The sequence below is a fragment of the Amyelois transitella genome, chromosome 26, assembly GCF_032362555.1.
Source record: "Amyelois transitella isolate CPQ chromosome 26, ilAmyTran1.1, whole genome shotgun sequence".
Classification (NCBI taxonomy): domain Eukaryota; kingdom Metazoa; phylum Arthropoda; class Insecta; order Lepidoptera; family Pyralidae; genus Amyelois; species Amyelois transitella.
The window spans coordinates 3,129,917-3,146,346 of NC_083529.1; the positions used below are offsets into that span (position 1 = coordinate 3,129,917).

Below are 16,430 nucleotides of genomic sequence, written 5' to 3' on the forward strand. Positions count from 1 at the left end.
CGCAAACTTTTGCTTAGACGTATCGATCATTGAATTTTAACAGATATGGAAATTTACTGCCGAACTTGGTAAATTGCTTCTTATTTGTGACTCTTTTGTTTGTTACCTAAATATCCGATCCTCCAATCAATGGAAAATAAATAATGGAATATATATATATATATTCCATTATTTACCCATACAGCAGCTGAACGTGGCCTTTTAGTCTACCCGTGACTGTTGACTTGCATGTTTGTCTACCCCGCAAAGAATATAGATGTGACTATATGTAAGTATCATATCCCTTAGTCGCCTTTTACGAAACCCACAGGAAAGAGAAGGTAAAGTGGATTGTAAAATAAAAAAACACATTATATTGATTGCATAAGTGTACTTAATTTGTATATAAAATACTTATCTTAAAACTAACTTAACTATGTAATATCACATATCACCAGCGACATATTTCATGAAAAATGAAATTTAACATTTGGCAAGCAGTATACAGTCATCACAGATACGAAATAGAACTCTTAATTTAACAATCACTTTATAAGTCAATATACTCAAGAATTTATAAATCTACTTCCTTATTTTCGTAAATATTTGAACAGTTCGTCCATTAAATTTTATGAGAAAAGAGCAGACCATTTTAAGAGATGTCAAGTCAAGTTCTTCGCTCTTTTTTAATTTGAGCCCTCTGACCGTCGAGACTCAATATTATAAATATACCAGAATATGTAATTATGTTTACAATACGCTATAAATACATGGGCCTTATAAATAATGTCCAAATCATTATGTATTCTGACGCAAAAGGCCTTTTTTTCTCTATGTATGTATAAAACATAAACAACGATGAATTTCATAAGACCTTCACAAAAAACAGGATACTGAAACCTAGCAACTGAGTAATAAACGTAAGTACTGTCCAATAAATAAAATACTGAAAGAATCGTTGAACTTACTACTTCAAATCAAATGAAGAATGTTATAAATCATACAATCAAATAATAAGTACTGTTAAAACTTCACTAATCTCCATTAATAATACCTTTCATTGGATAAATAATTACGTTCCTATACTCAATTTTACAATACACAAACTACATAAGAATACAATACTGACTAAATTATCTAAATTATTTGCTGACGATGTTGAATTCATTACAACAACAGGCCACCAATGGGTAATTGATATATAGTTATTCTCTTCTTTTGGTTTTTCTGTAGTAGCATGTTCTAGCATATTGTCAGGAATGTAACTACCACAAGTGGGAAAATCGCGAGGCACTGGGACCATATCCTTATGTTCACCTACTTTAAAAACTAAAGCCATTCCTACTTCTACATGAAATTCTATATGACAATGAAACAACCAGTATCCGGGATTATCTGCTTTAAATCTAAGCACTGTGTAGCCTCCATCGGGTACTGTAACCGTATCCTTAATTGGAGGATTCTTTAGATTTCTCTTCAATAGGCCAGCTTCATCAAACGCCTTGACTTCTTCTATTGTCGTTTCATTCGCTAGTCGTCTCAAACCGACTACTCTAAAGCTGTGACCGTGTAAATGGAATGGATGATTAGCATCAAACGTTACTCCTTCATCTAAAATGATAAGTTCTACTACAGAATTGAGTTTTACTGATAGAACATGGGAGCATTCACAGTAACCTTCTTCACAAGATGCGTCGATGCTGGAAGAGTTGCAGAAGTTTTCGGCAGAAGGTCTGGTAATTAGGAGTGGACTAGAAGGCATTTTCATGCTGATGTGGTTGAGCTGAGGTGTGTAGAGACGGTTTTTCTTATTCGGTACTGAAAAAACAATATTTTATTACCTATACATACATGAATTTATTGGAATTTACACTAAAAAAAACAACACAAAATTTAAATTGATTAAAATTTTCAATCACAATTTTAACAAAATCAATGTGCAATGGTATTCTGAAAATGCTTTTGAAACCACTGGAAAATTTTGTGTTGATATTTAAATAACAGTTTTAGAATTGTAAGCGAATTCTCCGAAATATCAATTTCATGGCATAAAGTTTAGTTCCATTCAAATACTGCACGAGTTCAAACTAGGAATCAAATTTTACGACTGCCGACATCGAATAGTTTGAAATGTCATAAAATTTTAGTATCACTGAATACGACAGTTAGCGAGCAGGCGTATAGTAACACAGATTTTGATATTTGACCTGAAAATAATGTTATGGGTATCTAAGTTAACCAAGCATGCATTAATCGAGGTCGTAAATTGTAACTCTCGAACTCCAGTTAGTCAGGACTCTAGAGTATGACTATTATTGTGACAATTGTTAATCAAAATCGGACAAAGGTTTATTTGTTGTTATGCAATAAAATAAGAAATCTTTTTGTTTCGATTATATGAAAGATCTACCTAATGAATCCAGAATCCAGAATGTCTCACAAAAGTTCACCTAAAGTACCTCTTTTTGAGAGCAGCAAAGTTTAAATTACCTTGATAATACCCATAGTACGGAGACCTATGGTAATGCGAATTGTTCTTCGCGTAGAAATCGTAAGCAATATAAAACTGGTAATCGGCGACTTCTTTCAGGCTATCGTCCGGGCCGGCCAGGGACCGCATCTCGGCCACGCTTATTGTTTCTTCTTCTTCCTCACCTTTGTTCAGGGCGTTTAATTGCTGGAAACAAATATAAATTTTGAATGATATAAAATTGATTGAAATTGATATGCCGTGTGGTTCCCGGCACCAATACAAAAAAGAATAGGACCACTCCATCTCTTTCCCATGGATGTCGTAAAAGGCGACTAAGGGATAGGCTTACAAACTCGGGATTCTTTTTTAGGCGATGGGCCAGCAACCTGTCACTAGTTGAATCTCAATTCTATCATTAAGCCAAATAGCTGAACGTGGCCATTTAGTCTTTCAAGACTGTTGGCTCTGTCTGCCCCGCAAGGGATATAGACGTGACCATATGTATGTATGTATAAAATTTAATTCTATTTGTATATTGAACCTGAAAAATAATATCATCTCTCTCTTTCTTGCATATTCCCGGTTGCACCCTCCAGAGTAGTGAACGGGGCCCAGGGTCCGCCTTTCGACTTTTCTCTTTGCACTCGGTCCGGTTTTCAGATACATTTCAGTCCATTGGCTACCATATCATGTTTTGATACGCCCAGACGGGATTTCTTCAGCCACTTATTCAAAAGGCTTCCGCAAGCATTTTCCCTTGCGGGGTATACAGAGCAAAAGGGTATACCACAATAAAACTTAAAGCCATGTATATTTTTATTATATTTTATTAATTTTATCTTGAACTAAACACAACTTGAACCCGAAATTCGTGAAAATGCCAATACAAAAACATCCTTCTAATAACAGTTCAAGGAAAAGTGAGGCTGACAGAAGTAATCGCTTACAATATATTTGTACTCTGACAACAAAAGCTTGTCAACGAACGCTTTACCGACTTCCTGTTATACAAGAAAGTATCTTTTTTCGCGAAATCACTCTAACAGATTGCAGGAAAACGTAAAATATCAAACCATTATAGCTACCATTTTGACATTTAGACGAACTTGTATGAAGAAAGTTATGAATGTGGATGGAGCGAAAGACGTATGCAGAGATCGTGGCAAGTGGAAAGATGTAGTCTCTGCCTACCTTACCGAGAAAGAGTCGTCATTTTATGTATGTATGTATGTATAACGTTTCAGGGTCTCGATAACATAGTGTTAAAAGTGTCCAGTAGCTAACAGAAAGATTTTGCCTCTTCGAAAAATGTTAATGGTACTTCAACGAATGACACTTTTAATTGAATTACAGTTTATTTACAAATTTTAATAAAACATGTGTCTATCTTTTTCATCTCCTTTTGTTAGATAGACAGCTCTAATAAGGTATTTGCCAAAGTAAGCCTTAAGTTATTCTATTCACTATCGTTGACAAGGCACTAATGCCATTAAACAACGTTACGTAAAATAGCCAATAGACAATCAAGTTGCTTTATAATCTGTTACGCGCAACAAAAATAACTTATTTTCGAAAACAGCCGTCAATTTATTTTCGTCTTATCAAACCGAACAGCTGTTACAGGGATATATAAAGCATTAAGGTGAAACTCCATTACTTATTAAAGACCCTCTATATTAGGTTTTAGTAAATATTTTTGCCATTTGCACTTCATTTTCCTCGCGTAGGCACTGAAATATGTTTATTTTGTTGTGTATAGAATAAAACGCCTATTTATATACGAACAGCATTTGTTCGCGATTTCTTTCGACGTGGGCGGCTTTGAAGATTTTTTTTCCAAATTTCATCTTTCTTCTCCCAATAGTTCTTATAGTACAGTTTATAGCACATCAACCTACCCAAATTGGATGAAAATTCGCCTCTGCAACTTATGTTATATGGTTGACTGTAATTATGTCGGTGGTCGAACAGTAAAGTGTCCGAATTGAAAAAAAAAGATGCATATGGAAGCATAGATTCAAATCCTACCGCGACCATATTCTTGCACTTAATGAGTGTGCGGCCTTAGTCGCCTTTTACGAAATCAACAAGAAAAAGGATGAGAAATTAAATTTAAACAATATATCCTCTTCAAATATTCAAAAGAACACGTAACAACTATATTACTGAAAATTTCCTAATAATTCGTTCCAAGTTTTTGCGTAAGAGGATAACAAACATCCACACGTCCTCTCACATTTATTAGTAAGAAATAAGTAGGAGACTCCATTGTCCCATAGACCTTATCATATCTACAGCTATAGAATGATAACCTCATTTTCAAAGACCGTACTATCTACCAAGTCATTTTCTTCACCATAAAAATATATTGTTTGATCTGTAGTGCGTAAGCCATCTTGTTGGGTTCCCTGAACGCTCGTAAAAATATCGGCGTACCTCTATCAGGGATTGATAAGACGCATTTTGGTGTTATGTTCATTCGATAATGTCGTAAATATATGCATGACAATATGTTTATGTACTGCTGGGATCCTATTGTAATATTATAGGCTTGAATTAGAAGGTTTTGCCTTCGACTTTACCTATAATCTCTTTTTATAAAAATGAATTATCGACAAGTGGTAAGATGTAGTCTCTCTATAGGAAAAATGCTATATTCCATAATGAAACCGTTAATGATTCTTTAAAAAAGAACGTAACAGCCTGCATTTCCAGAAAGCTGGCGTAATTTTATTTATGTTTATATATAATAGAATCACTTAGAAGTGATCAACTGAAGTTTAATCCTTATTCTAGGCATCCATCAATTTATATCTAGAAAAAAAAGATAAATGGACATAATAATAATAAATTGATATTTAAAACAGACAAACGCATAACACCTCTAATATTTATAACAACCCTATATAATATGCAATAGGAATTACCCTGTGGGCCATATTACCCTCTGGAGCCTTGCCAAATGCTATCAGCGCACGCTATGATTACATTTCGCTATAATATTATGTGTAAATCGGCTTTGGTTAATTTGTGTGTGCTGTAATAATTTCGATTATTGTTAAGGTATATAAAATGTCTGTCTCTTAATCACAAGGTCGAAAACCTATATGCAACATTTATATCCCAACACAAGTCTTGAATTGGGGCTAACACTATCTGATTTTTCCATTAATATTATTGTTTAATTCCATTTAATCCTACTAATATTATAAATGCGAAAATTTAAGAGTTTGTCAGTATGGATGTTTGTTACTCTTTCACGCAAAAACTACTGAACCGATTACGATGATATTTGGTATGTAGGTAGCTGAAGACCCAGAATAACATATAAGCTACTTTTTATCCCGGAGTTCCCGCGGGATTGATTCCACGCGGATGATGTCGCGGGCGGCCTCTAGTATATTATAAATGCTAAAGTTAGTTAGTTTGCAAACGTAAATACCCCTTTCACGTATCAATATTTTTGAAATTTCGCCTTTACATGGATACTTCGGAAGACGGCATTATATTTATATCATAGGCATTGAGAGTGCAGTAGATATGCTTTCGGTATTATATTATATATATTCAACGGGGATGATGACATTCAATTATCACCAAATCAACAAAGGCACCTTTGCAAAAGGTTATTATTGCTTATTAACTTAAAACAAACACATTTTAACGAAGTGTTTTATTTTATCATGTGCGAGTAAATTAGAAGAAAACTCATGACTACGAAAGAAACGAGAAAACAATTATTTCTAGAATACATTTCACTTGAAGGCGTGATTATATGTATGTATGTATACTCACTAATCCCTCATTGTGTAGTTCCTCCCACGTGGGATCGCCGTCCGGCTCTCTTTCCATCGCCCCTTCGTAATGCAGCACCGCCACTTGCTTCGCTTTTGTGAATCTGTTTGCAAACACGTTTAGAGTTAGGTTGTGGGCATGTTGACGAGAGAAGCGTAAAAAAATCTCGTGATTTACAAACATATGAACATGTAATTACATCTTTATCCAACGACGTAGACAAAACCGAGAGTCTTGAAATGAAGTATGGGCACGTTCATTATGACTTAATTAATTATGAAGTGCCGGAAACCACACGACTTATGAAATAGGACCAAGAAAATATAATTTTGGTTTGACCTCTTTAAGGCCAACAGAATTTTCGGTTTTTATATTCATATCATGCAAAAATGCCCTTTAATTGCATTATGTTATTTATTTTTTCAATTGCTTATATCACTTGCCATCTCACTAGTCACTCTTTTTGCCCATACTTTCCTTTACGCTATCCGCCCATATCTTTTTCTGTCTTAAATTGTATCCTTTTCCTTTTTAAAAATAAATCTAATTTTTAAAAATTACCTTGTCCACACCTTTAGGACCGCGCATAATACCTCGTCCTTTGTTATAATGAAGCTCCTTAGACTGAACTAGCTTTGCTAATATCTTACAAAGAGCCACTTCATATAATATTAAGGTATCAGACGGTTTTAACTCTGTTATACGTTTAAACAAACATTGATTGACGGACACGTTATCTTGAACCACGCTACAGTTGATTAAATTAGGTTAAATTTGAACTTCCTATCAATCTTATCCGTGTGTTCCCGGCACATTACAAAAGGAACACTCCATGTCGTTCCCATGGATGTCGTAAAAGACGACCAAGGTATAGGCTAACAAATTGGAATTCTCTTTTAGGCAATGATGGGCTAGCAACCTGTCACTTTTTGAATCTCAGTTCTATTATTAAACCATACAGCTAAACGTAGACTTTTAGACTTTACGAGACTGTTGGCTCTTTATACCCCGAAAAAGATAAAGTATTGGTTAAGGTTGCATTAGCGATAAGTCCTTTGTACCTCATGTAGTAGGTACACTTCATTTTATTGCCATGTACCCTTCTTGTAGTTCGTTTTTATTTTTTCTTGGCGCACTAAAGAGTATTTTATTTACTTACTCACACTTATAATAAAGAAAAAAAATTGTATTTTTATGTTTGTAACAAACTCAAAACAAATGAACCGATTTTAACACAATTTGGTACACAGTGGTCACTTTTTCTGGGAATTGCCGCGGGAGCAAAGCTCCGCGCAAAAGCTAGTTTGTCTATATTTTTTGGATTTTTAAGGCTACAAACCTCTCGTCGCAGTCCATAAGGCCTCTGAATCGAATCCAGTAGTTGTCGATTTCGTTGTTGGCATCCAGAATGAAGTCGTATCGTTCTCCTGCATACGTCACTAGTGATGTCGCTGTAACAATAAATAGATAAAGGTTTTATTGATTCCCGGCACCGATACAAAACAGAATAGGACCACTCCATCTCTTTCCCATGGATGTAGTAAAAGGCGACTAAGGGATAGGCTTATAAAATTGCGGTCCTTTTTTTAGGCGATGGCCTTGCAACCTGTCACTATTTGGATCTCAATTCCATCATTAAACCGAGCAGGTGAACGTGGCCATTCAGTCTTTTCGGGACTATTGGCTCTGTCTACCCCATAAGGAATATAGACGTGACTATATGTATGTATGTAGGTTTTATTGACAATCACACAGATAGCCCAAAACAAAATTTGGAGAAAAATGATTCGACATAAAAATGAAATTAAAATAAAAAATCTTTTCAATAAGCTTTTAATAACATGTTAATAAAAAGAACTTATAACTTGAAGTTTCTAACCAAAGAATTATAAACTTATAATTAACATACATACATACACATAGTCACGTCTATATCCCTTGCGGGGTAGACAGAGCCAACAGTCTTGAAAAGACTGATACACCACGTTCAGTTTTTTGGCATGATGCTAGAATTGAGATTCAAATAGTGACAGGTTAGCCCATCGCCTTTAACAAGAATCCCAAATTTATAAGAGTATCAAGAATATTTATTTACAATACACGACAAACAAAGCTTGAAAAACCTCTGAAATCCCAATCTGGAACTGAAACACTATTACAGAATGCAAATTAATTCAATTCAACCCTGTACAAAGTTATAGCACTTCTAAATAATACCAGTACACCTGAGACTCCAGTTAATAAATAAAACGAGCCTATCCTTAAATTAAAACGCCTCTCAGGAGAAAAAGCATAGTACATCTATCATCTTTTTCATCTCGCATAAACTTGGCAAACGGATATAGTTTATATATTATTCATACCGCCCAGCCAGTAAGTTCCCTGTATTCAATTGATGGCAAAAATACACGAGTCCAATTCGATATGTACACTTTTTCTTAACTACGACTTTTTACTAATGGAACAAAAAGCTGTTTTTTTTTTAATTATTGTGATGTATTTTTAAGAGTGTAATTATTGCAGACTTATCCCAAAGGAGCATCACTAATAGGATTATCATTATAGAAAGATTCAAAAATTATAGCAATTGATAGTACTTATGCAAGTTGAAGATTTAACTGTAACAAAATTCATAATGCAGGTAGCTGCCAAAAAATGACGTCACGCTACGAAAATTAACACCGTCTTAAGTCATCATTCATATAATCACGTCTCTATCCCTTGCGGGGTAGACAGAGCCCGGAGTCTTGAAAGACTGACAGGTCTATAAGAAGAATCCCAGGTTTAAAAGCATATCCCTAACTCGCCTTTTTCGACATCCATGGGAAAGAGATGGAGTTGCCCTATTCTTTTTTTATATTGGTACTTGGAGCCACACGGCATCATCTCTTAAACCATGACCAAGAAAAATTTAATATTGACAAACAGTTTTACTAGTAGAGAAATAAACAAAAATAGTAAAAAAAAATTACTTAGCGCATTCCTAAAGGCCAAAGGAATAAACAGGTTTTTGTGTCTACAGAAAGGTCCTCCTGGTTCAAAAGGGTTTGTTGGATTATATAACTTTCAACATTGTACACATAAGTGTTGATATAGGTGTACAAAGGGGTCATAGTTTTAATCACGACGTGAAATTCTGGTTTTGTAGATCTAGCTGTTTTCTTTTTTTTAATATATTTTGAAAAATTTCTTAAATATTTTTAGATTAATTTTCATCTTTGTTCTGTCATTAATCCCGGTCAAATCCTCACCTCTGATTTTTTGACGAAGCGACTCGTCGTCTGACCTCCACAACCTTACCTACAACTGGCAAGAGTGAATAATATTTTTTTGGGCTCAGGTGTCATCTTAGACCTCACCTAGCTTACAGATTGGTTTCTCCAATGCAATTTTCATTAAAAAAAACATTCCAGGGGAACCAATCCCATATTAAATCATGGTAGATTAATGTACACCTATTTACTTAGTAGCCTTTTACGTCATCCATAAAAAAGAGATGAAGTGTTTCTATTCTAAAGTTCCGGGAACCACACGGCACATTAAGAACCGTATTGAGTAGCTTCAACGATCAAAACCTTCAACACAGATATTTCTTTGCCAGCAGCCGTCAAGACGAGAATCGCATATTATTGACGATATATCTAAATTGAATCTCTTATTCAAACACTTGGAATATAATGCACTTCCGAAGGCTTCCACACTTCAAACGCTTTCTTGAAATCCATGCTTCACTTGACTTTATATTCATGGCAATAGGAAAATGAAAATATTGTGCTTTAAGAGTTTTCCAAACTGACATTCTGTTTAGATGGGGAATATTGAATGTGAATTTTAGATGTGAATTATACTTTTATTAAAAGTTTTTTGGTTTCTTTCTTTTTCCGTTTGATTTGATTTTTCAGACAATTTAGTACTCTTAGGTTACTAAAGTTAATTATACGTAGATATATATGATCTAAAGTGCTGTAATTATCTTTCTTTTACTTGTAAAGAAATTCGACAAACATTTGCATTACATTCCCTTATTTTTGTTCTAGCTCAAACTACAAAATCCAATAAAATTGCGCGAAATCTAACCCTCACCTGGCTCTTGGCATCATCTTTAACCCTTTATGTGGTCGACAAAGCCCATAGTCACAAAATAATCACGTTTTTCTAATGCTGAATTTGAGATTTAAAGATACTCGTAGTGGCTTATGTTCTTGAAGGCGACGAACTAACAACCTGTCTCAGTACCAGAATCTCGGTCATATAACTGAATGCAACCTTAGTGTCTTCAAGGCTCTGTCTACCCTGTAAGGGATAAAGACGTGATTATTGTGTCAATAATTTTATTCGCTACCGCAGACAGCTATATAACAAAAATTAACTATCCCAAAAACCCTTTAAACAACAGATCAGTTAACTACCATCCATTTAACTCCTATAACGGTATATCTCAGGCTACAGTGTCAGAAGATTAGGGATCCGCCGAGTCATCGTGAATTTTCTCTATTCACGCGATGTTTTGTCGCTGCCTGATTATCTTGTAGGCTTGGGGGTGCCGTGTGGTATAGAACCACTTTAATTTTTCATAGCTGTCGTTAAAGGCGACTTACAGAGAAGGCATATTCATTTTGTACAAGTTTCTTTGCTGGTCCGGGAGCGAAAAAAACATAGTATGCGCCCGCTTCTCTTATTTTTTGTCAAAGACGATTGTCAAAGCTAATCAAGAGAAACGCCAATAAACTTGAGATTTATCTTGTCTGTACAATTGTATACATTTGAAAATTTCAACATACTTAGAAGGGAAAGCAATTTTTAAATTTAGGATATAGATTCTTCAGGTTGAGATTTTTCCCGAAAGTTTTAGTAAAATCTTACCAAATTACCCAGATTGAGTTAGCCTCGAAATAAGTTCTAGACTTGTGTTACGAGATAATAGCTTAACGATAGCATGTTATATTATATACCGTATACTTATAAACATGCAAGCCAATCATAAATAGTTCTTTTTCCATCATGACCTGACCGGCGATCGAATACTGGGATCTTTTGGTTCAGAGGCGAGAAACCTACAACTGCGCTAAAAAAAGCCCACAAAAAAGAAGATATCATACTATTATTTGTAAAAAAAACAAATGCTTGTCAGACAAGAATATTTCATAAAGTACCTACTGAATAGACTTCCGTAACCGAATTTCTGGGTACACCACTATAAATCACTAACAGTACATTACTCCTTACCAGTCCAGACAGAATCAGCATGAATCCTAACTAATGAATTACTTGAAAACGGTCCGTTTTTATTTCTGTCGGTTTCATTGAAATAGGATTAATATAGGGCTTGTTTGTTCCAGCAGTTTTCATTTAATAAAGAATCTGGCAAATCCATTATGTGATATTTTATATGTTTTTTTTTACCTATCTATGACAAAATTTCTAAGTACAAACGCCCTCATGCGGCTTTACTCGTGTCTAAATCGTAGCTACCTTTAAATTTATAATAATCACACAGGTTACACACACAATCGGTAGTGAAATTGCTTACCTATTGGATAAAGCTCGGCCGATATCAAATACATACATACATAATTACATATAATCACGTTCTTATCTAATATTATTATAATATTGAGATACCAATAGTGACAGCTTGCTAACCCATCGCCTTAAAGAGGAATCTCTATTTTTTTTTAGCCTTTCCCATAATGGACTTTTACTATCTGCAAAAGATGATAAGCAGCTAAAAATATTAAATGAAAATTTTTTACCATTTTTCAAAGTGCATTTCTAAAAAAACAAACAATATAAAATCGCATAGAATGTGTGTTGATTTTTCGCTCATTTATTTTATCCACAACTACCGCATTCAACTACTTTTCAATTCCCCAACTATAAAGCAATTTGGTTGTAATAAAAAAATGGCAGAGATTTTTTAAATAAATATGAAAATCTCCCGCTAAAAATTTCTACGAAAAGATGCCAAATTTCACGTTCCTAAAATTTAAAATGCTCGTCAGCCGGCGGAGTGTCTTGTAAGTAGAGCGAAATAAAAAAAAAACTGTCAAGTGCGACTTTTACTCCTATGTGTGGGTTCCCTACAAATTTTAAAGTAGAGAAATGTATAGATAAATTTGGGTTGTTATGCAGCTCTGTTCGTGTAAAACTAAAATACCCGTTCTTTCTATTTCTTTATAAATTCACAGAAAAAGTATCATTGTGTTTAACCACAAAATGGTTAACTATATTCAATCATACATCAATAGGTGTGAAATTGAGTGACCGGATAAGGAACAGTGTGATAAGGGAATGTTGTGATGTGAAAGAAGATGTAGTTACAAGAATAGAAAAGGGTATGTTGAGATGCTTCGGTCATGTGGAGAGGATGAATGAAAACAGGTTGACTAAGCAGATATACAAGGAGAGTGTGGAGGGAAAGGTCGGAGTGGGAAGACCAAGACGAACGTATCTAAATTAAGGACGTCCTGGTAAAGGGTCAGGTCAAAAGTACCCGAAACCGCCGAGCTTGCATGAAGAGAGTTATGAATGTGGATGAAGCGAAGGAAGTATGCAGAGATCGTGGCAAGTGGAAAGAGTTAGTCTCTGCCTACCCCTCCGGGAAAGAGGCGTGATTTTATGTATGTATGTATCAATAGGTTCAGTTGTTTACGCGTGAAAGCGCAACAGATTCCTGAAACTTCCTAACATTAGTTAAGGATTAATTCTTTCTTAGTGTTAGTATAAATATAAGCGTGGATGGATATTTAGAATTTCCGTAATAAATGTCTGACGTAAGTCTATCATAACAGGATTGTCATGTCTATCTAGATTAAAACTGCCGCATCTAGATCAAATTGGAAACATATGGAATAGAATTATTGATATAGGCCTATACAATAAAAGTTAATAATAAAAATACGAGGAAAGTCAAGCACACGACTAATACATGTTGGTTTCGTATTATTATATAAAGACACGGAACCCTAAAAATCATTTTAGGTCAGATAAATAGGTTGTGTGATGAAACGGAGAAATTAAAAATAAACTCTTAATGCCAGTAAGATCTAAGATTTAGTCTTTTAAAAAGTTAGAAATTAAATTATTTTATTTTTTTTCGTATGGGTGAGCAAAAACTACATCTTTCCACTTGCATAAATCACTGGGTGCTCCTTTATTGTTAACTGCGTCAAAATTGATCTATCTTGTAATAAGAATTCGTCAAATTGTGTATAGTTTGTATCGTGAAACATGATTTAAGAAATAACTTAGTGGTTTCAACAATGTGCCGTGTGGTTCCCGGCACCAATACAAAAAAGAATAGGACCACTCCATCTCGTTCCCATGGATGTCGTAAAAGGCGACTAAGGGATAGGCTTATAAACTTGGGATTCTTCTTTTAGGCGATGGGCTAGCAACCCGTCACTATTTGAATCTCAATTCTATCATTAAGCCAAACAGCTGAACGTGGCCTATCAGTCTTTTCAAGACTGTTGGCTCTGTCTACCCCGTAAGGGATAAAGACGTGATCATATGTATGTATGTATGTTTCAACAATTTTGGGAAAAGAATAATGGCGTTAAAAGGTTTACAAAAGTTGAAAAAAATTATAGACAATGTTTGCTCATACTCTGAAGTGTGGGCAGAGACTTATCTTTAGATTAATTTACATTCATCAATCTTCCAATTATTTTCTTTAATTTCCTTCCGAAATATCTATTTATATGTATCAAACTGGAACTTTTTGGTTGGTTTTTAAAATTCATCCATGCACAAGAGAGTAGAAATAATTCATGTGTTACACTTAAAGTATTCGTAAAACCTGTGTACAAGACTTTTAAAACTTACAAAATATACAATGTAGTTTACTATGTGTACATAAAAATATGGTTAAAACTTCATTACAAACTCAATACAAAGTTTAGTGTTGTTTTAAGATAGCTAGTTTATGAACTGTACATAGTGAAATGTACTTACATGCATAAATTACGTCTTTAAAACTTACGGGGTAGACAAACCCAACAACCTCGAAAACACTCCAAGGCCACCATCAGCTGGATGGCTTAATAATGGAATTGAGATTTAAATAGTGACAGGTTGCTAACTCGTCGCCTACAAGAAATATTTCTTTTTACCATAAGATATATCTTAAACTTACATTTTTCTGGATTTCATAGCTTATCGTAATCGTGTCAAATATAATAAAAAAATTGTAAATATATTAATAATCTGGTTTATGTATTTACTAGCGACCTGCCCTGGCTTCGCACAGGTAGCATTTATAGGTATAAACCTTCCTCAGAAAACCATTTTTCCAACATTTTAAACAGGAACAAAATCCGTTCGTATCTGTTGTATCTACCACGAAAAGATAACAGAGTGATATATGTATATATACATTCAGTCAGAAAAGTATCGGGAATGGATTATTTATTTATGGTTCCAAATTAAAATTTTAGTTTTTTTTGTTGTTGTTAGATTGGCACAACTGTTTTCCATTTTGGCGCGGAGTTTGAGTTGCATCTGTTGTTTACATTAAATACAGTGCTATTTTTAGTTATATCATATCTAGTGTGTATTGCTAATTTCATAATGGATAAAAACATCGAACAAAGAGTTTGTCTTAAATTTTGCATTGCCAATGGAATATCGTGTTCGGAGTCACTGAAAATGTTACAGAAGGCTTACGGTGAATCGACTTTATCAAAAACTCGTGCTTATGAGTGGTACAAAGCGTTCAAAAGCGGTCGAGATGTGATGGAAGATTTGCCTCGCTCTGGTAGGCCATCAACGTCTGCAACTGAAGTTAACATCGCAAAAGTGAAGGAAATAGTGACTGAAAATCCTCATTCAACTTTGAGAGAGATAGCCACCGAACTTTCTGTATCTCACGAGTCGATCCGTACCATTTTAACTAATAATTTGGGTATGAAACATGTTGCCGCTCGGCTAGTCCCAAAAGACCTGAATTTTTTTCAAAAACTCAATCGCATGAGAGTCGCTGAGGACATGCTAGAACGAGTCAATTCCGACCCAACATTCATGAAACGCATTGTTACTGGTGACGAGACGTGGGTTTACGAGTTTGACATGCAAACTAGTCAACAAGCTTCGGAGTGGCGCCTTCCAACTGAACCGAAACCGAAAAAACCACGCCAAAGTCGTTCAAAAGTCAAAGTCATGTTGACTGTTTTCTTTGACTATCGCGGTGTTGTGCACTCGGAATTCTTGCCGGAAGGTCAAACGGTAAATAAGGAATATTATTTGAGTGTTATGCGGCGTTTAAGAGAGCAAATCCGACGAAAAAGGCCAGATTTGTGGAAAGAAAATTCTTGGATTTTGCACCATGATAATGCACCTTCGCACAAGGCCATCATTGTGAACGAATTTTTCACCAAACACTCAACAAATACCATCGAGCAACCACCATATTCACCAGATATGGCTCCAGCCGACTTTTTTCTTTTTCCTAAACTCAAATTACCACTTCGTGGCACCCGTTTTCAATCGGTAGAAGACATAAAAGAGAATTCGCGGCGAGAACTGACCTCAATTCCGGAAACAGCGTTTAAAAAATGTTTTGATGATTGGATTATTCGTTGGCGTAAGTGTATCGTTTCTAAAGGAGCATATTTTGAAGGTGATAAAATAAATTTGGATGAATAACAAACAGTTTGTGTATTATTGATCTTTTCCTGCTACTTTCTTGACAGAGTAGTATGTCAAATATATATATATATGTCAAAATTATTTATTTTGACATATTTTCAAAGTTGTTGATTGTTAAGATTCCATAAACGTTTCTTAGTCTCAGAGTTTTAAACTCCCTATTGGCCATTAATATCTATAAAAGTGTGGTTTACGCAAAATTTCATTTCGAGATAATAAAGGATGCAATATATCCTAGCAGGATTAAGCTGATAGGCCAGGGGCAAAGGGAATAAAAAGTGTCAAATATGGTGCTGGGAATGTTTAAAGTTATTTATATATGAGAGATGAGTTGAGTTTCGTGTCAATTCAGTAAGACTCCTTGCTGTTGTATAATTTTAATATATAAATATATATATATATATATTAAAATTATTCAATATACATGTATAAAAATCATGTTTTAATCATATATACATATATTAAATTCTAATATATTAAACTTACACGGAGAACTACTTCTTTCACTTCATTCAAATTTATCATTCTCTTCATA

At 34.6% G+C, this 16,430-nt stretch overlaps 1 protein-coding gene across 4 annotated transcripts in view; it reads right to left on the minus strand.

Moving 5' to 3' along the window:
* Positions 1–358: 358 nt before the first annotated feature.
* The window catches only part of LOC106135292 (uncharacterized), an 87,632-nt gene continuing 71,560 nt past the window's right edge, over positions 359–16,430 (minus strand). For all 4 annotated transcript variants that reach the window (XM_013335549.2, XM_013335548.2, XM_060951762.1 and 1 more), the window contains exons 8-11: positions 7,587–7,698; positions 6,248–6,350; positions 2,470–2,656; positions 359–1,797 (exon numbers count right to left, since the gene is read on the minus strand). In XM_013335549.2, coding sequence (XP_013191003.1) covers positions 1,052–1,797; positions 2,470–2,656; positions 6,248–6,350; positions 7,587–7,698 — 1,148 coding nt within the window. In that variant the 3' untranslated portion in view covers positions 359–1,051. The remainder of the gene's footprint in view (positions 1,798–2,469; positions 2,657–6,247; positions 6,351–7,586; positions 7,699–16,430) is intronic.